Raw genomic sequence first — 20,467 nt, forward strand, 5'->3', positions numbered from 1 at the left:
AGTAAAGTAGGATTAAGGATACAGTTATATAACGAAGATATAAAGCGATAGGAGATCGAAAACTTTAATTTTCATATGCATTTTAGTCATAATTCCCCAAAAGTTTAGGTTAAATACATTTTGTCAATGCGTACAAGGCATTTGCGAGCATTTAAAATTATAAATGCAATGATTGTAAATATAAAATTTAAGGTAAGAATAATTTATATCAATGAATAGAAATCTTTTTTATTGTTATTTTCTTTAAAGTAAAAAATTTTGAACTTCTCAATGTACTTATTCATTCGTGTTTTTTTATTTTAAATTTTAAATTTATATGCTCGCAAAGCCTTCGATCCTAAGCCGAGAATGATTGTTGCAATTGCGACCTCTGTTTCGAATCGAATTAATTCATTTGTTACTGAAATTTAAATAATTTGATCAGATTAAGAATTAAACATAGGTATTGATAAAAAATTATTACAATGTTTCATATTAATGAACGTGTACAATTTTTCAAAAAATTTAATATGAATTAAATCTTATGGCTAACAATTCTTAATGTTTCTATATTAAGATTTATGTTTTAAATTTTTAACTATTCCGTATACTTAATTTTTCTATTCTTTTTCTTATATTTTACGACCAATTATAAGTTATTTTTAATCTTCATATTCGAGAACATTTTCAAATTTAAATATTTATGCGCCAATAATTGGACACAAAATAAATATATGACAGACAGCAAATGAATAGTATTATCGAACAAACACTATTTAATAAATTTCAAATTTTATAATTATCTTTAGACATAACATTCAAAGATATCTTGAGAATCATAATGAAAACAAAAATAATAGAAAACCGATTGTTTGGAGGTCTCAACTGACAATCCATATTGATTTTCGGATATCTCGATGATCGTTAATCGAAATAATGACATTTATGTCAAATTTAATTTTATTCACTTAAGAATAAGAAGTAAAGCTGTATATACGTATATATGCATACCGCTTTGAAAAATATGATTTTTATCTTAAGCTAAATTTTAATATTCTATTTTCAAATGCACAGAAACAGAGAGAGGTGATAAATAAATTTAATTTTTAACTAAAATTGATATTTTTAAAAATTGTGTTTGAAAATCAATTTCATACATTTTGAACAATATATATTATTTTCATTTTAATATCAAAAAATACTTGCAATTAATTTCTAACACAAATTTTATAAACTTTTTTTATTATAAAAAGAAGATAAAAATATAACTTATAATCTTTAAACAAAAAAAATATTAGATTAAGATAAAAAAATTCTATTTTATTTTTTTTCTTTTTTTAGATTCATTACATATTATTTTATAGTAATTTATGTTAAAATATTTGTTATATATCAAAATGATTATATTATAATAATTTATACGATAAATTTTTGTTTGATATATTTGTTTATATTGAAAGATGTTTATAAAATAAGATATAATATCTGATAAAAAACTTTTGAAAAAAAATTCGTATTGTAATATTCTATTTACAAAATGAATAAAATGCAAAAGATTGCACATATGCTTATAATGGCATTGATAATGTTACCATGTTTGACTTAATTTCTTCATAAAGATCTTTATATTCTTCATGCTCTTTAATAAGTACCATAAGACTACCTCTTTTCACTCCCATAGCAGTACCAATATCTTGTCTCGAAGGTGTGTAACAATATGGAATGTTCTTATCTTCACATACAATTGGTAAATGACACATAATTTCTATTGGAAAAACATCTCCAGCAAATACTACCAATCTATTAAAAATACACAAAGTGTTTTTATATTAATAATATTTTAATTATAACAAAATTTTAATATGTATTTATAAGTAAAAATACATTACCCTTTTTCTCCTTTCCGAAGATGTTTTTGAACATCTTTTAAACCATTTCGAAGATAAGATTTATGTTTTGAAGCTGAAATGGTTATGTTGCAAATTAAAAAAAAATATCAAAATAAATATGTTAACTAAGAAATTTTAAAGAAATTATTTTATATTACATTAAAATTTTATATAAACTTCAGGATTTAAAAAGCTCACCTTTTTTAATACATTTATAAATTTTTTTGGTTAATTTCTTTGAAGCCATAGGTTTAGCTATAGGATTTGTATATTTGAGTTTTTCTTCATAACTAATTTCTATAACATCACCACTATCTGCTTCTTTCATGCTATCGTCAACTTCCATTTTTATTGTTACTGATTCCATTTATTACAACAATAATAATTATTTTTAGTTAAAAAATTTATCTTACTTTGTCCACGTGCTTTCACATCTCATTCAAAAGATTGGACGCATTTCAATACCAATACTAACCTAATCTGAAACTATAGTGTGAGTGTGACAGAAAAGTAAATAGGTTATATAAAATAGATTTTTCAAAAGAGAAGGAAAATTTCTTGTAAAATGATTAAAAATTGCAATTTTTTTTAAAAAATGTCATTGTATGTGCTTCTAAAGCGAAGAAATGCTTTTCAACTTTTGTGATCCTCGTTTAAGACCAGAAATTCATAGTGATACTATCAATACAGAAGGATATGAAGTTACTAATTTAATAACTAATTCTGATAAAGGATTTTTAGCATATGCTTGTATCAAGCCTCCTATAAATATTGATATTACTTTTTTATGTAATGTATGTATCAATCATATTTTAATTTGGCCACAAGTTGGTTCTCAAAAGTCATCAGGTTTTCAATTATATGCCAAAACTAGTAATGATACTAGTGTGCCTTATGCTTTATTAGCTACTGGATTTTTGGATTCCATAAATACTGGATTATTATTCTGTCCATCAAATATTAAGCATGAAACAATTTCTGCTCCACCAAATTTTTTAAAACTTTATATAAAACCTTCTCTGCGCTACTTAACAACATATATAAATAGTTTAAGAATATGTATATGTAAAACAAAGAATTCAGTACCTGCATTAGGTAAGATTGAAGTATGGGGAACAGTATCACCACGTTGTGGAAAAGACATAATAGCCAATATTTCTACTCTGTGGTTCAAACAACAATCTTGTTTAGTTGAATCTATACAAACATCTGAGAATAAAGATTCATTTGTTATTACAGATAACAAGTAAATATGAAATTATTTTTTAATATATGTACTGATATAAGATTTATTAATTCTATTTATGCATATATTGTTTTAGAGAAACATTGGAATCAAATTTACAAGTTCCAGAATGTTTCTTAGATGCTATTACTTATGAAATAATGACACAACCAATTCTATTACCAAGTGGAAAAATAATTGACCAGAGTACATTATTGAAACATGAAGAAAATGAAGCAATATGGGGAAGAAGATTAACAGATCCTTTTACTGGTTTACCATTTAGCGAAAATCGTAAACCTGTTATAGCAAGTGCTTTAAAAATACGGATAGATAAATTTTTACTTGAAAATAGTAATGTAGAAGAAATTAAAAAATTGCCAAGAGTATTAGGTCGCGCAATATCTTCAAATATAACAGATAAAAAAATAGCAGAAGTTCCTCAGTATTTATTAAAAAGAAATATAATTAAAAGTTCAAATAATATAAAACCAAAATTGCATTGTTCTATTACACAAACAAATAATAAACTCTGTCATAAATTACCAGTTGTAATATCTCAGAAACGAACTCTTTCTAGTTCAATTAATAAATTAGTAAAGAAAAAAATTACTGCCAATTCTTATGTACCTGTGTCTATAGACACAGAAAATGAAACAAAAAATAATTGTACTGATACAGATGATTTAAATTTTAATAATGAAATACATTTTGATATTAATATATCAGTACCTAATTTAAAACGTTTTAATAACATTCCAAAGAATGATTCAAAGTTAACTAATTGTTCCTGTTGTCCTAATGGCATTTTTTATCAACTTCCATGCAAGCATGTTTTATGTAGAAAAATCCTAACATCTATTGGAAATAATAAGTGTATATCTTGTGGCATACCTTATAAAAATAATGAGATACAACGGATTTACGATTAAATTATTTTCTATTATTATATATTATTTATATTGTTGGATTATTAATTATGAATATTTTATATTCAATATTGTAAATAAAATATAATAATTATTTTGACTAAATATATAAAATTTTTTATATTTTATTGCATTCTATTTTCAATTCATACATATCAAATATTAAATAAATGATAATACATTACATATAGATATTTTTAAGTCACAAAAAATTTGTCCTTTATCATATGTTTTGTTACAAATGTTGCATGAAATATTTGCACAGAATGTAATATATATTATATTAATAAAATGCATTGATCACATACTTAAATTTGCAAACATACTTTCATGATTTTTTTATGATATGTACATTATATATATTATTTATTAAATTTTACAACAAGATTTGTGAAAAGAGTTTTTTTAATCATTTTTAATCATAAATTTTTATATAAAAATTGAAAAAGCATTTTTTTTTTTATATAAGAACATTTCTTTAAATTGTGCATAGTATTATTCTGTGCAATATATTATAAGATGAAATAAAATCCAAAAATTTAAATTTATTACTTAAAATAAAATCAAAAATGTTGCTCTAAATATGTACACATGTATATTGTGTAATTCGAACTTTTTTTGCACATCACATTTAAAAATAATTTTTAAATCAGATAATACTATTTTATCACTTTTCATTTTTTAGAAGCAGAGCGTTAATCACTGTTTCTACTTTTGAATACAAGAAAATAATCTAATACATTCTACTTATTCATTATAACACTGTAAATCCACTACCTTGACTTTGTCGTTTGGCGATGTTAAATAGCGATAATAAATAATTACGCGAATCTGGGGAAACATAAAATGTGAGTGTACGATCAGAATTAGGAGTAGTGTTCTCAAAAATATCAGATTGTACATCACTATTTGTAGAAACACTAGCTAAACCAGTACTACTAGTTCGTACATATTCCGCTACTCGTGCTCGCATTTCACGATCCATCTATCAACAGAAATATTATTAAAAATTATATTATATATATATATTATATTTAATTACATTTAATAAAAAAATCGTAAAATATATATTATACTTCATATGGTGCTGGAGATATAGCTCTGTTAGTTTGTATCATTTCAGGAGAACAATATAAACATATCGTCGATTCCAAATGATGATCGGCACTCGTTAAATCTTTTAATAAAAATATTCGTTCTACATTATCTTCAGCCGTGTTAACTATTAACAACGCATGTCGTGTTAGAACTAACGTTATAGGACGACTAGTGCCTTGCTGGATTAAGTAATCTGCATTAGTAACATGCAAGATATTTCCATGATTATTTTCAAGTAAAGGTAATAACCACCAAGCATATCTAATAGTTGCATTATTATTGCCCGATGTATATTGAACCACTGGACGTTGTCGAGGCTATAAAAATGTATTTATTTTTAAGTAATTTTATTAAATATATTTAAAATAAATTTCATTAAGGACGAGTTATTTACTGAAGGCAAAGAATTCCAACCAGCTCCTTGAAGTAAACCTTGTCCTGTCAACGCTAATAATTCTGCAGCTCCACTTAAAGGTTTAGTAACTACTCCAACAAGTCCAAGTCCAACACCAGTCACGAGACTTTTAGTAGTTATTTCTCCGGACCAAACTTGCTGTAAAGGATGATGAGCCAAACCCGCAACTGCAGCTAAATAGATAAAGAAAAGTTTTGTTAATATAAAGTAATAAATTAAAAAAAAATATATTTAAGTACCGAGAAGACTCATTCCAAATCCTGTCAAGCCTTGATATAATCCTTGCGCCATTCCTTGAGGACGCATTCTACGGGATTCTTCTTGCCTTTGAAGATGTTCTTCATCGAGTGTTAAACGATCCAAATTTCGTGCTACGCTAGATGCTAATTTCGTTACGGAGTTTAATGTACCTATATAAAATAAATTAAACATAAAAATATAAATAAGCTTTATAATTATCATGTTCGTATGTTAATATATTAATACCTGCTGTAACATGTCTCATTAAGCTAGCTGAACCATGTGTTATTCCAACAATAAAACCCCATGGTCCTTGTAACAAACCTTGAAATGGAAGAGAAATAAAATCTCGAAGTCCTGAACCAAGAGCTTGTGCTAAACTACCAGGTGAACCTAATATTTCTAAAGATCCTACTACCCAACCTAAAGTACAAATATTTTAAAACGTAAAATTTAATATAAAAAAAAATTTAGATATATAATATAATTTTCATACCTGCCCCAAATATAGCACCAGATAAATAATGCATTGTAATTGCATTGCCAAGTCTATAAGATGTAGTTAAAATATTTTTTTTTTCAAAATTACTAAAATACAAAGGAGAATGATCTAAAGCCAAATATAAATGTATAGAAGTATGTACACTTAATAAGATTGATATAGGTTCTATTTTTAAATTTTGTAATCTTAATGGACTACTTAATATTTTTGCATCAACCATTATATAATCGGGAATATATACTCCAATAGTTGAAACTAACATTCTTGTTTTTTTCATGTCATCTGATTCAAAAACTCGAAATGGTATCATTGAAGTTGCATAATTTAATAATTGAGTTATATATGTATCTTCAATGTAAGCACTAATTGGTGCAATTTTTATATGAAGATCTTTTGATGCTGAAAAAATTATCAAGATAAAAAAATTTATATAAAATATTTAAAGAAATTTAAAGAAATTATAAAAATATTAAATACCTCTTAATTGTCCTTGACAATTTTCTAATACATAATCAATCGCAATTAATGAATTTTCTTTTATTTGTTCTATTTTATTTATTAAACAACTATTTGTGTAAAATGTTGTTTCTTTCATTACAAGCGGACTTTGGCTAATTAATACTACTGGAAAATCAAAACCTCCTTGATCAAATAACTGATTATCTAATTGTAAATCGCCTACAAAGGCACGTATATTTATAATTCTAGATCTTGCATTAATGGCAACAATGACATCAATCATAGATAAGCTGGCTACTTCAATTCTTTGAGCATTTTCATTCATATCATGCATAATAATGATAGTAACGCCACGAAGACAAATAGTCGCTGAACCTTCTTTAGAAATATTTTCATCAATATCTTTTGTATCATCATTCGTATTGATTTTCACATTTTCTATATCCGTTATTAATTGTCGTAAATTTATCTGCGAAGCATTTTTAGTTTCTGCAACGATAGAATCATCTTGAGCTGAGAAGAAAGTTGTTACTGAAGTTGAACTTTCAGAACTTTGAACATTTATAATTGTTTTTTCATCATCTGGATCGCTAGAAAATTTATCACGTATCATTTCTGTATCTTTCATATCATTTTCTTTTCGTAAAAGTCGACTTCTAATATCTCTTGCAGAAACTTCTACTTGAGATATTGGAACAATATTAATATAAGTAGTATAACAACGATTCTGCATAATCAATTTCACGTCTCCATAAGATGGTAGCCGTACATACTGATCCACTGATGTATTTGATATAGCGGATAAATTTATACCTCTTGACCATCGTAGTTCTTTACTTCTTATTATCTTATCATTATGACTATTTGTCACAGCGGAAAACAATAGTATATTCGATGTATTAATAATAGGTACATCAGGTAATCTACTACTATTAGAAGGAGTAGAATAATGGCTTGTTGCATTACTTTCTATTTCACAAATCCATGTAAAGTGAAAAGTATCTGTTATTATTCCATCTCCTGTTTCATTAGCTTGACCTACTAGAATTTTAAAAGCACAGGTATTTTCAATAAATAGTTGAGGATGATAATCTACATGTATCATTATGTATGTTGTGCCTTTGTCTTCTTGTATTGTAATGACTACTGGTATAGTAGTAGAACCATTTGGAATGGCAATGCATTTACGACTCATACCTTGGTCGACTCGAATTGGACAAGACCATTTATGTCCTACACTCAAAGATATATAAAGTACAAGAGGCTCTATAATATCTTCCATGTATAATGTATACCATTGCGTAATTGGAATACCTTGTTTCTGATCTTCAGATGGTGAAATATTAAGACTATAAGGAGTAAGATCATTAGGTAATTCAAGTCTAGTTGTATCTTCATGTACTGCTAATGTTGCAATGCATAATTCTTGGGATGTTAAGTTACTAATAACATGACTACTTGTTATACGTACAAGTCGCATATCCTCATGCATACTCGAGTTGATACTCATGATCGAAACACTCGAACCGCAATCGACGCATGATTTAATGTTTCCCTCAACAGGAATGAGTCCACCGATTCGTGGCATGTAAAAATTTTGACTCCAATCAAGTCGAGCTAATTGTAAGGCCTGGGATGTATAAAATGTATCACAGATACCAACGCATAAATGGAATGTACCTTCTAATTTTGGTGGCGTTACAATTCCATAGTGAGGAATTTGACAAAGTTCAATGTCTTCTGATACAAGAGACAAATGGCATCCCATGGAATTTAACATAAAACACCAAGGCTGTAATTCTAATAATAAAGTACTTGAAATTAATCCAGCATCTTGATATTTCACCTGTACATGTGTTTGGGGTTGTTCAGCAGATACCCATTCTTCGACCTCGTCTCCTTGGAAAGGCCATTGAAGTTCATCTTTTTGATTCTCAAGTTCTTGTAAAATGCTGTCAATATTTTCAATTTCAGGTCTTTTAAAGAATTTTCTTTGATCCACAGAGCTATATGATAATGGTACATATGGATTAGATGTAGAAACTCCGGTTTCTAATTGAAATGTTAATTGATGAAAATGTTCAAATGTTCCAGGACAATATAATTGCTGTTTTTCACCTCGACCATTTACCATTGTGCTTAAAGATATTTTCAATGAAGGTGTATCCATTTGTACTCTAGCTGGTACTGGTAAATGTGAACGAATCATGTAGAGTGGACTAAGTACAGCTAGTACTTTTGTTTTATCCTGAATTATTTGCGTTATTATTCGTACCCAAATACTTAAAAATTGTCCTCGTTCTTGTAATGGAACTTTAACAAGCCATGGTTGTCCCCATTTAGCGTTAGGTTGAAGAGGAATATCACCAGTCCAAGATAAATTTGGTACATTCGTGAATCGTAGACGTATTGCCATTTTTTTATTTCCATCAAGTATAACAGATGGTGGTCGAGTTTTACCAAGAATGGGATATACATCTTTTAATACAGTCACTTTTGATCCAATTTCAGTTTCATATTTAACTAATTTCATTTCAAAGTTATCAATTAATTGATTTGAAATTATAAGTTGACCAGAAAATGTTACAAGTTTCTGTGTAGCTGAGAGTGACGTAACGCTTACAAATACTGCTGTTTTCATAATAGAATTATTAAATTCGATTGCTTGAATTCCATCTGCACCGACAGAAAATGGTTTACTCCATAACCAAATATTTTCTTCTATACCTATTCGTAACATTTTGTTGCCAATATTTCGCCATGAATAAAAGATACATTGTCTACTCTCCAATAATATATTATCTCCTGCTCCACTTTGGCCAAAAAGGATAGACATATTGCTATCGTTAGCAATCACGTAACGTGTGAATAGAATCGTGATCTTGGTTTCTTCTTCTAAGGATGCATACCATAAATGCATTGAAACTACAAGAGTATGAGCTATTGTTGGACTCAATTTCAATGCAAATGGACTACATATGAAAGATATATCTGTTTTATCTGATAGAGATAATTGAAATCTCGCTTCTAGAGGATCTAATATTTCTTGCATAGTTAAGTGACCATAATCCAGTATATGTACTCCAAATGTACCACTAATATCAATCAGAATTGAACCGTCTATCCATCTATTAAATACAAGAATAGCTCCTTTATGTTCCAAAGTCATAAAACACTGAATTTCGGGAATTGTACCTTTCAAACTATAATTTTTTAATGGAGCCTGTAAATTATTGTACATAATTGTACTAACATGATTATACATGGATACATGAATAGTGCCAATATTAAGCGCAGCTTGTATATTAGGTATAATTGAAGAATTGAAATATGAATCAATTCGTAAACAAGCTGCAAGAACGCGAGCTGAGATTATAGTTTTGGTAAGAGGTCGATTATTATTTGGTAGTAAAACTACACGCCATATACAAGCTACTGCTCTTGCTGGGGATTTTTCAGGAAGTTCTAAGCGATAGGAATCTGTTTCTGATAAGTAAAAATCGGCATATCGCTGATAAGACATATGACTGTCACTCCAATATTCGAGAGCACAAAGTACTTTATCAACATATCCAATATCAGAATCTAATGTCTAAAAAATAAAGAAAAATTGTTATAAAATTAAAAGATGTTTTGATATATAATTTTCTAAGAAAAATATTTTACTTACTTCAAATGGAACTGGAGATACATGTATTTTAGTTAATGTTCTTGGTTGAGGATACCTCCAAGCCATTGATTGTTGAGGATAAGTGAAAAATATAACCTGATGAATTAAATAATTATTTAAACTTTTTTAAAGTTGCTATTGAAAAAATATTATATTTTATAAACTTACTTGATATGGAAAAGGTAATTCATCTGCATTTCCGTTTACAAATTGGAATGCGCCTGCTTTGAGATCGTCTTTATAATGTTGTTCACTCGAAAGAACAATTTGCTTTTCATTATTTTTGAATTTTTTAGGTGATCTTGTTAGTTCATGTAATAATAATTGACAATCTTCCATAACATTTTTAATAATTTTTATTTGTTCTGGTCCAAAATCTAAATAAAGGCTATCACTATCTGCTTGTATTTGTATTTGAGGAATAGAATCAATGTTTAACCAAGTTTCCCAAAGTAAGCATATTGTAATATTACAACACCATGGATTTAAAAGCACTTTTATGTTACTATTCAAAATTACTGATATGATAAGAGAATCTACAGATGTGTTGGAATATATTCTGTCAGGTCTAAGAAGAGATGAAATATTTCCGGATAATGAAGCTAAACTGGTTATTATTTCGGCACCGGAATCAGTTTTAAGCGATAATACAATTTGTTTTGTACATATATTCAAATCAGGCCAATTTAACTTTTTTGATTTTGTTATTGAAGATGTTTTAATATCATCATATTGCTCTAATAATTTTGTTTCATATTGCTTGATAAAACGTGACTGTATTTTATTTTTTATAATGTATATCTGATTTAGTCTGGATAAAGAAAAATAAATTTTTGTAGGTCTACCCATATCTATAAAATATTGTGGATTTTTTGTTATGGTTTTTTCATATTTCATTGTTATAAAAGATGGAGGAATGCCTGTATCTGGATGTAAATCGCCATTTTTCGTTTCGATCATAAAAACTTTGAAATCTTTTTCCGTTGGTATTGAAATTAATTCTTGATTATCCTTATCTCCAAGCGCCATTGTTATATCAAAACAAGATATTTGTATTTTTTGCGATGGATGTTGTTGTGAAAAATAAATGTTCGGCTGATTAATCATTATGTAAAAGAGCGGTTGTTTTTGACTTTCTCCTTCATCCTCTTCAACTTCATTTATATCAACTTCATATTCTGTGACTGCTTGATGAATATCATAAAGAACAAAAGTTATTTTTCCACAGTTCACAAGAAATTCAAATGGTAAAAGGATTGAAGTATTTGAAGATATTGGTTTGCTAACAATTGTGGAATTCACACTAGATGTTTCAAAATCTATACCGCTATCCTTGGTGACATCAATATCTATATCATCAGAAGATTGTTTTATCCAAGTAATTTGTTTAATATTTCCTATTGTTGAAAGAGGTTTCTGTGGTATGTTAATATATGTAGTTGTAGTGATTTTATCTCGTTCAAAATTTCCTGATAATACATTTTTTAATTCATTATTTAAGATCGAAATCAGTTGAATCTGATCTAAATTTATTGTTAATTCAATATCTGTGATACAATTCACTTCAATTGCACTTCCACATACTATAATATCTGGTTTAAATAGCACGGGTGGAGCAATGATCAAACACAAATCAAATTTTGATAATAGCGGAAGTGTAGAAAATTGGCGTTCTAAACTACTTCCATGTCCAAGTTTATTCCATTCTAATGCAGGATTTTCATTCATGGTATACAAATATGATTGAGACATTTTCTTGTTTATAGTCATTTGATAATTCTTCCAAGTAGTTGTGTGAGCACATATATTTTTTATATTAATTTGATATTGTCGATCTTCTACTGCAGAACCTGGTATACTTAAAATATTTGCTTGAGCTGCAAGTTGATATATATCTAATCTTAAAGGTGTTCTACAAATTGGATTTTCTGCATGTGGTGTAATACGAATTCCATCCAATTGAATCATTAATAGATCATGTTGTGGCTTAATTTTTGTAATATTTGAAACTGGTAGCATCAATCTAAGTCCTTTAAAGTCCAGGTATATTAATGGTAAAATTTCATTATCAAGACTAGTAATGCTGTTTAAATGTGTTGTGACACTTTGTTCAGAACTTTCAATTACGTCTTTCTCAATGGATTCGTAAAAACATGTAAAAGGTTTTACTAATTGCATATATTTATTAACAATAGTAAGTGGTAAAATTATGTCTACCATTTGCACTTTAATAACTATTTCAGAAATATAACTATTAGAAGATAAAGTTGTTTCTGTTATTATATCTTTCTGAAACTTTAAAATAAATTAAATATTAGTATTGTTTTAAATATTAAATGTTCTTATATATCTATATATCTATATATATAAATACCTTTTGACTCTTGTGCCGTTTATAAGTGCCCCATCGAGTATGAACATTTCCTGATTTTGCTCTAGTAAGGGTAAAACTTAAAAAACCAGAATCATCACCTTTTTCTAAACTATCCTCTCTTCCACAAAGAACCGCACCTACATATTCGCCAATGTCCCAGGTTGGTGAATTTGGTGCTCTATCAAAAATTTTTAATGCTTATTAAAAAAATTGTACAAATTATCATTCTATATAATGATAATATATACCTTGTATAATGAAATATTGTGACTGTTGTAATTTTATTTTTTAATTTAAAATAAACAGGTTGCATATCTAAAGAAGTAATAATATCTTCTAATTCAAGCACTAATTTTAATGAAGATAAAGTCTCTTTTTCCGTTACATATAATTTAATCGCAATTTTTGTTATAGTCCATTGAATCCATGCTGTCAAAACTAATTCATCTGTATCTATAAAAAATATATATGATGCAAGCATATTATACACATATTTTCCATATATGAGGATATATGGAAAATAATTTAATTATATTATACCTTGTGTATTATCATCTTTTGAAGTTGAAATAGTTGAATTTGTAGTTGTATCTTCAGGATATAATAATTGTGTTGGTGTAGATGGAGTTTGAGATATGATCGGAAGAACTTGTGTTTCGGTATTTATTTGATTACTATGTATGACACTTTTATTATTACTCGTTGTAGTTCTTAACGCGCTTAAAATATTTGAGATTATTTTACTCATGAAAACTACCTAAAGAAAATATAATTCATATAACTATATAATATAATACATATAATAAAATATAATCTAAAATATTCTAAATATAATATTTAGAAAATGTCTTAAATGTTTCTTGAATATAATACAATAATATATTATCTATATACAATAATTTTATTACAATACCTGTTCTTCAGAAATGGAAACAATAATTGGAGAATTATCAATATGAACACAAACACCTAAAGCAGCTAATGTATTTTCACCAGATTGAGATGTTGCAATCTTAGTTGTAAGAGCAACTGTAGCATTTAATGAAACTTTTTTGATGAAATTTTTTTGTGTCTGTTGTTGTAACATATAACAATGAAAGTCAACAAGACTTAATGTCCATGGAAAACTTTGTAATTCTACAATAAATTATTAAAATAGAATAAAATATTTTACATATGTTTCTTAATATATTTTTTATTACTTACTACTAGTCCACATTGATTTTGGCAATTTAACTGGTAATTCATGAAGATAAGGTATAAGTAACTCGAAATTTATATTAGACGAATGAACAAGAAGAGAAGGTAATTTTATTATTAATATTTGTAATTTATTATCGTTTTTTAATGCTCTGTCTTTGGCTTCTTCTATTCCTAAATTAATGAATATCAATATTATAAAAAGTTACAAATAAATTATTTATAAAGTATATATACTTACCATATGCACCAATACCACTCATTGTAATTGATGGTATATAAATAACAATATGTCCAACACATCCACTTAATACAAGACCACACCACCATGGGTACAGTTCTGCTAATCTGGCCAATATTCCCAAATTCTGTAAGTTCTATTACAGATTAATTTTTTATAACTAATAAAAGATTATAGACATAATTAATAAAAAAATAGTAATTATTAAATTTTTTATTACTTGAAACTGCGTCATTATTTAGTTAAATAATTAAGTAATGTACCTGTCCTTTATTTTCAGATTTAGAATCATGTTTTTTTTCAATTTCATCATTTTGTAAAGTTTTTGATTTTTCTGTGATTATGACGGATTTTCGTTTTTCTTTATCTGAAGAACTATGTACACTTTCGTGTAAACTAGGAAATGTTTTTTTCTTTGTACCAGTATCAGAAGATGCACCTTCAAAATGTTGTGTTTCGGGTCGCGTCGTACATAAAGTACCCAAATTATAATACGTAACACGATATTCTAGCCATTTAAAAAGCAGTGGATCAACTGAAGCTCTGATATCTGCTATTTGAAGTGAAATCAAAGGTGGATGCGTTTGTTTATCAATATTTAATGGAAATTGCATTATAATAGTTAATAGCGCTTTATTTGCTGCATCACTAAAAATGAAAAAAGAATCAATATAGTATTTATTTAGCTAATATATTTAAAGTATACCAACCCGTGAATGTTACTTTCTGGTCCCGAAAATATAAAAGCTTGCTGTGATTCATTAAGAGCAAACATTTTTATTGAATTTATACTTAATTCATTCGATATCGTAATTAAAGATGATAATTTTTTACAATTTACGTTTTCTAATAATAATTCCAGATATACAGGGTCTAAAAATTTTTTTTTGATATTATATTATATATTAGATATTACATATAGCATAAATTAAATATTTTTGATTATTATAAAATAGCACATACTTGTTTCTTGGCAGGCATCAATAAATAAAGAAGAACAAATTAAAGGATTTGTCATATCATTAGAATTCAAAATTGAAGTTAAGATAGATATAGCAGCCATTAATTTTGCTTTTGTTCCTGTAATTGTAATACTGTCAATATGTGCTTCATATATTTCATGTATTAAATCGCCATTTTTCCAATACTGTGGATATAGTAATTTTTGAATTTTACATTCAATAGAATAAGGCATTATTATCGATGTATGGCAATTTTTTGTTAAATAAAGTTGACTTCTGGCTCCATTGACCTGTTAATTAAGCATTATTACCATAAAAAAGATATATATTGCATTAATTTTTCTATTACCTGTAATGTAATAATCTTATGACATTGATTAAACATTTCAGTCGGAATATCAGTTTGTTTGGATGCACAAGCTGCAAGCCTAAATGGATATAAAGGTTGGAGCATAGTTAGTATTACTTCATCACATTCAATACTCATATAAGGATCGTCTGTTAGAGCAGGTGTTAATGGCGTTGTCTAGAAAAATAATGTAAAAAAAAAAAGAATAAATAATATTACAATAAAAATTATTCATTATATATCTATATATATATATTAAATATATCTATGTATATTAAATATTTACTACTTACTCGACTTTCAATTATCTTTCTCTGTCTTGGAAGTCCTGTAATAGAATGATCTGCTAATTGTAGTTGAAGTGAAGCTTTAACTATTAATAATTTTGTTTCAACCATAGATACATTTTCTCGCAATGCTTCATATTCTTCCAATGTAACTGGAGGAAGTTCGTTTACAAGTGGATCTGATAATTTATAAATAATATATATTATAGAGATAACTTTTTCAAATAAATATATATATATTCAAATAATATAAATATACCTGATTTTGTAACGAGATATGGATTATAATCGTAATTTGCGGCAGCTTGTTTTATTGTTTCGATACGGTGAAAAACACCTGAACATAATCTAATAGTTAAATCACCTATAACGTATCTCATTACTCTACGTTCGCGAAAATTACTAAAAAAAAAGTATATTAATTAAGATTTTTATAATTTTATAAAATTTTAAAATTATTATAAATTTCTTTTAAGAATATTTATTTAATCTAATTACCTATATTCGAAATTAGATCCAAATTCTGCCAATTTTTCAGGTGTTATATCGTCTGGCAATTCGACGCAATGAACGTAGTCCATAGAAAACGCCGGACATCGTTCCATTAATCGCTCCTCTAGAAATGTTTTAATCTAAATGTTTAAATTCAAAATTATAAATATAGATTTAAAATTTGATTACCTGAAACTGTAAGTAAATGATAATATATTCCTTGTTTATACTCTCGTTTTTTCCCTTTATTTTCCACTGAATCATCATCAAATAATGAATCTTTTAAGTAACGAGTATTAAACTTTCCAGCTACTAAATATAAAGGTGGCTAAACGAAATTGTTTATTAGTCATACTTCAAATAAAAAATATTTATAAATTAAAAATTATAGTATAAAATATTACTTGTGCTCCATCAACTACTTCAAGGTGACCACAGCTACATGTTCCTCTCGGATATACACGTATGAAACCCATTCCAATTTGAAAACTAGTCATTGCAATTCCTTGAAGCAATGTATCTACTACTACGCCATTCAATCGCAATGTCAAAAATGATTTATATCGAAGTTTACGAGATTTATAAAACAATTGTTCCTTAACATTTTCGACTGTCTATGTAAAAAAAAAAAAAAATAAAAATAAAAATAAAAAAAAATAAAAAAAAAAAAGAAAAAAGAAAGAAAAATAAAATCTATTTATATATTATATTATTTTTTATTTTATTTTAAATAGATACCTTAAAAGTTAAAGTTGCATCTTGTATATATATGCCTAAATGAATGGTATGTCCAGAGTATGCCATTTGTTGTTCTGTAGACCAATCATTATCCCAATCGATAGGTAATAAAGATGATACCATATTCCAAGCCCATCCACCCCATCCTGTAGTATCTGTAGTAGTTCCTATCACATGTTCTGTATCATCTAAAAAATCATTAAATAATATAGAATATGAAAATGAAAAAATGAAAAAATATGATGCAATGAAATTTTTTATAAATAAAATACCTTGTACACTATCTTCTCTTTCATCAATAGGAATTAAAGATTTTTCTTTATTAGATGGAAATTGTTTTGTTTGTAAAACCATTATCAATGCTGCTAATCTGAGTAACATTGGCACTTGTTGTTCTGTTATACTAAATTCCATCTTTTGACAATGAAGGTCTAATCGTGTAATAGAAGCTCTTTTTGCAGTATTACTATGATAGTTTATGATTAAACGTATAATAACAGAACATCGATACAAGACAGGATCCTAAATAAAAAATATTTTATTTTTGCATAATATTGTAAAAAAATTAAATATAAATTTGCAATTGTAACCTGATATATTTCTATCTTTCCAGATGCATCCATTTTATCTAAACATAATGTTAGATCTTGAATAGTAATAACTTTTCTAAGCATAACTTCATATCCATTAACATCTGAAAAATATATTGTTATATATATGAATATAATTTTAATATTGCTAGAAAGATTATTTTTAAAATAAGATATATACCAGTAAATGCTGGTTCCCATTTGTTATTAACAGTTTGCATACTTAAGAATCTGACATTGACACTAAGAACAATATCTTCTTCCACATACTTTAGAATTAAATTATTACAATTAATTGTTATATTATTTACAACTTTTGTTACTATGCCTTTTATATAACCAGGAGGAGCTTCTTCCCTATAAATTATATAACAACATATAAAAATAATGTATAATATATATTTTTGCATAAGAATAATGCATAATATATATTTTAATAAAAATAATTTATTTACTGTGGTATCTCTTGTTTTTTTTGCAAGGAAGAAGGATTAGTTTCCATTTTATTATCATCTTTTAATTTTAAAATGCATTCTAAAATAGAAATTAAATTTTTATTTTCAAATATTTATTTAACTTTATAAATCTAAATCATATTATTTAATATTTACCTATTGTATTAATAGTAATCACAATTGGTTCTGAATTAATTTTTACCCAAGGAACATGAATAAGTAATTCATGTATATGACCACTAACAAAAACAAAAGGAAGATTTAGTTGTTCTTCTAAAACCTCCAGTCGTAAGTCAAGATTTTGAAATGATGCATCACCACCCCATAAAGAGACCTAAAATACATAATGAAATAATATATTAATTATAATATATTAAAAAAAAATATACACTTTTTTTGGCAAAATCAATTATATATATTTAATATACCTGAGATTGTTCTGGTTTAAAATTTTTCACATATTTTTCAACATAACTGAGAATCACTGGTGTTATATACGATTCCAATTTAAACATTGTGATTGATAATAATTCAATACATTCCACATACTCTTGTATAAGTTTAATAAATTCATATAAATAAAGAATACTTTAATTTCTTTTTGATCTGTTAATTCATTCAATATGTATAATAAATATATTGATAGAAGAAATAACAAGCACAATGATAAGAAAAAAGTATTTATAGTATTTAAAAATGCACACAAGTTTATCTGAAAATTATAAAATTATTAAAATTATAAGTATAATCATTAATATGATATAAATAAGAATAAAAATTAAAATAAATATGTATACATAAATTTGTTAATAATATTCATTTTTAAAGCAATTGAATCGAATATTTTTAAAAGGAAAATGTAGTGGGGTGAATAGAATTAATAGTCGTTTTGAAAAACATATTTTATTCTATTTTCATTTTAATGAATATAAATTATAATATGCTATTTAATATGTATAAAATACTTATTAACCTTATTAAATATCGGCAGTCGACCATGAAATAAATTGAAGTATAAAAATGCATTTTAAAAATATATATTGCCACTTTGAATGATTTACAATTGACAGTTTTAATCTTAATTTTATATGTTTGAAGTTTTATTTATGCTGTCTGCTTTAACCTTTCTAATTTGACGTGCACTGCAGTTGCATGTGCACAGCAATTATAATGCGCATGCGTATCATTTTGAATGTCACGTAAGGAACGAAATTTTAAATTATATATTTATATTGTATATTTATACGAGTAAAAAGTTTATAAAATATTAAAATAAACAAATAAATGAAAATATAATAAAAAATACATTTATCTAATTCATAATATCAATTCAAATTTTTTATGTTAAATTTACTATTTTTGCTTAATTCTTATTATATATAAATATTTTTTAACACACCCCATAAAAATCGTTTTTTTTTTATCATTTAATTTTCATACATTCTTTGATGTTCACTTCGTATTGAATGTAATGTAATTTTCTGTCATATTTTAAAATAAAAAAAAAAAAAATGCCACATAATGCATATTTTGCAGCTCGAGATTATACAAAACCAGCAATTGATCGCCGCATTGCTGAATTATTAAAAAGAAGAGTTGGTATAGAAGAACCTTTAGAAAGTTTACAAGATTTACTTGTATGTAAATAAAAATATAAATACTATTTTATTTAGATTTATTAGTAATATATTTTATTTTTTTGTTATTTTTATTATTTTATTATTTATATAGGCTAAATATAAAGAGAAACGAAATGCAAGACAAGCATTACTTAAACCAACACATAGACATGTTTTGGAAGTTGCTGCTTTCATTTTAAATGTAAATCCTGATATTTTAGAAGAAGGAATTATTGATAAAGATGAATATATCAATGTTTTTGACAATTTTTTTCTTAAAAATGGGAAGAATGCAATTCTTATACACTTTCAACCAATGGAACCACCTCCATTTGGTATCATAAAAAAATTACATTTTTATTATATTTGTTAATTTAATTGTTGAATATAATCAATATAAAAAAAAAAAAAATGTGAAAAACTAGACTCAGGACGTTGGATTCCACATGATGGGCGTGAAGAACAAGTAATACGTTGCTGTGTTACTGATGGTTCTACAGAACAATTTTCTGGTAGATGTGTCATAGTTTATAGATTAAGATCAGACATTGATTTTGAAATTAAACATCTTCTTGATGTATGTTCCCTTAATAATAATTTCATATATTATAATGTGTTTACAAATTAAAATTTTGAATAGGACACATATTATGCATATGCAGAAGTTGATCCTGTATCTCAAAGTGCACTAGCAGCTATATCAGATTTAATTTTAAGACTAAATTTGCCAGCAATAATTGTTAATAAAGTGTGG

The 20,467-nt window shown here is 26.3% G+C and overlaps 3 protein-coding genes across 4 annotated transcripts; 1 reads left to right on the forward strand and 2 right to left on the reverse strand.

The window, feature by feature from the left end:
- Positions 1-1,431: 1,431 nt before the first annotated feature.
- LOC122713755 (H/ACA ribonucleoprotein complex subunit 2-like protein) lies at positions 1,432-2,366 on the reverse strand. The gene is made up of 3 exons (XM_043934493.1): positions 2,067-2,366; positions 1,869-1,941; positions 1,432-1,779 (listed from the first exon to the last, which is right to left on the reverse strand). Exons 1-3 carry the CDS (start codon positions 2,233-2,235, stop codon positions 1,548-1,550), a joined length of 474 nt encoding a protein of 157 aa, XP_043790428.1. The 5' UTR covers positions 2,236-2,366; the 3' UTR covers positions 1,432-1,547.
- LOC122713754 (RING finger protein 37) lies at positions 2,340-4,091 on the forward strand. Its single transcript, XM_043934492.1, has 2 exons — positions 2,340-3,114; positions 3,191-4,091. Exons 1-2 carry the CDS (start codon positions 2,495-2,497, stop codon positions 4,023-4,025), a joined length of 1,455 nt encoding a protein of 484 aa, XP_043790427.1. The 5' UTR covers positions 2,340-2,494; the 3' UTR covers positions 4,026-4,091.
- A 461-nt stretch (positions 4,092-4,552) lies between these two features.
- Positions 4,553-18,689, reverse strand: LOC122713764 (vacuolar protein sorting-associated protein 13B). 2 transcript variants are annotated; one of them, XM_043934508.1, is made up of 31 exons: positions 18,523-18,689; positions 18,251-18,428; positions 18,095-18,173; positions 17,821-17,996; positions 17,640-17,743; positions 17,322-17,571; positions 17,050-17,237; positions 16,716-16,925; positions 16,501-16,639; positions 16,318-16,435; positions 16,079-16,221; positions 15,826-15,998; positions 15,533-15,709; positions 15,185-15,473; positions 14,932-15,094; positions 14,485-14,869; positions 14,222-14,348; positions 13,987-14,154; positions 13,694-13,917; positions 13,321-13,537; positions 13,029-13,233; positions 12,781-12,958; positions 10,575-12,701; positions 10,407-10,502; positions 6,755-10,328; positions 6,272-6,676; positions 6,022-6,198; positions 5,775-5,945; positions 5,515-5,708; positions 5,099-5,437; positions 4,553-5,007 (listed from the first exon to the last, which is right to left on the reverse strand). In XM_043934508.1, the coding sequence occupies exons 1-31, from the start codon at positions 18,607-18,609 to the stop codon at positions 4,777-4,779; spliced, it is 11,292 nt and encodes a 3,763-aa protein (XP_043790443.1). In that variant the 5' UTR covers positions 18,610-18,689; the 3' UTR covers positions 4,553-4,776. The 2 variants fall into 2 exon arrangements, with proteins under 2 accessions (XP_043790443.1, XP_043790442.1); XM_043934507.1 differs by having other exon boundaries at positions 14,222-14,357.
- Between the last annotated feature and the right edge of the window lie 1,778 nt (positions 18,690-20,467).

This window comes from Apis laboriosa, unplaced genomic scaffold, assembly GCF_014066325.1.
Source record: "Apis laboriosa isolate Shangri-la unplaced genomic scaffold, ASM1406632v1 scaffold26_cov146, whole genome shotgun sequence".
In the NCBI taxonomy this organism is placed as follows: domain Eukaryota; kingdom Metazoa; phylum Arthropoda; class Insecta; order Hymenoptera; family Apidae; genus Apis; species Apis laboriosa.

Excerpts from the sequence above, each read along its gene's own strand:
- LOC122713764 (XM_043934507.1), bottom strand. The coding sequence starts at position 18,609 with ATGTTTAAATTGGAATCGTATATAACACCAGTGATTCTCAGTTATGTT. Across the intron at positions 17,744-17,820 it reads ATGGGAACCAGCATTTACTG|ATGTTAATGGATATGAAGTT; the intron begins GTATATATCTTA and ends TATATTTTTCAG. Across the intron at positions 15,999-16,078 it reads ATATCTCGTTACAAAATCAG|ATCCACTTGTAAACGAACTT; the intron begins GTATATTTATAT and ends ATAAATTATCAG.
- LOC122713754 (XM_043934492.1), top strand. The coding sequence starts at position 2,495 with ATGCTTTTCAACTTTTGTGATCCTCGTTTAAGACCAGAAATTCATAGT. Across the intron at positions 3,115-3,190 it reads TTTGTTATTACAGATAACAA|AGAAACATTGGAATCAAATT; the intron begins GTAAATATGAAA and ends ATATTGTTTTAG.
- LOC122713755 (XM_043934493.1), bottom strand. The coding sequence starts at position 2,235 with ATGGAATCAGTAACAATAAAAATGGAAGTTGACGATAGCATGAAAGAA. Across the intron at positions 1,942-2,066 it reads TTATAAATGTATTAAAAAAG|CTTCAAAACATAAATCTTAT; the intron begins GTGAGCTTTTTA and ends TAACCATTTCAG. Across the intron at positions 1,780-1,868 it reads CTTCGGAAAGGAGAAAAAGG|ATTGGTAGTATTTGCTGGAG; the intron begins GTAATGTATTTT and ends TATTTTTAATAG.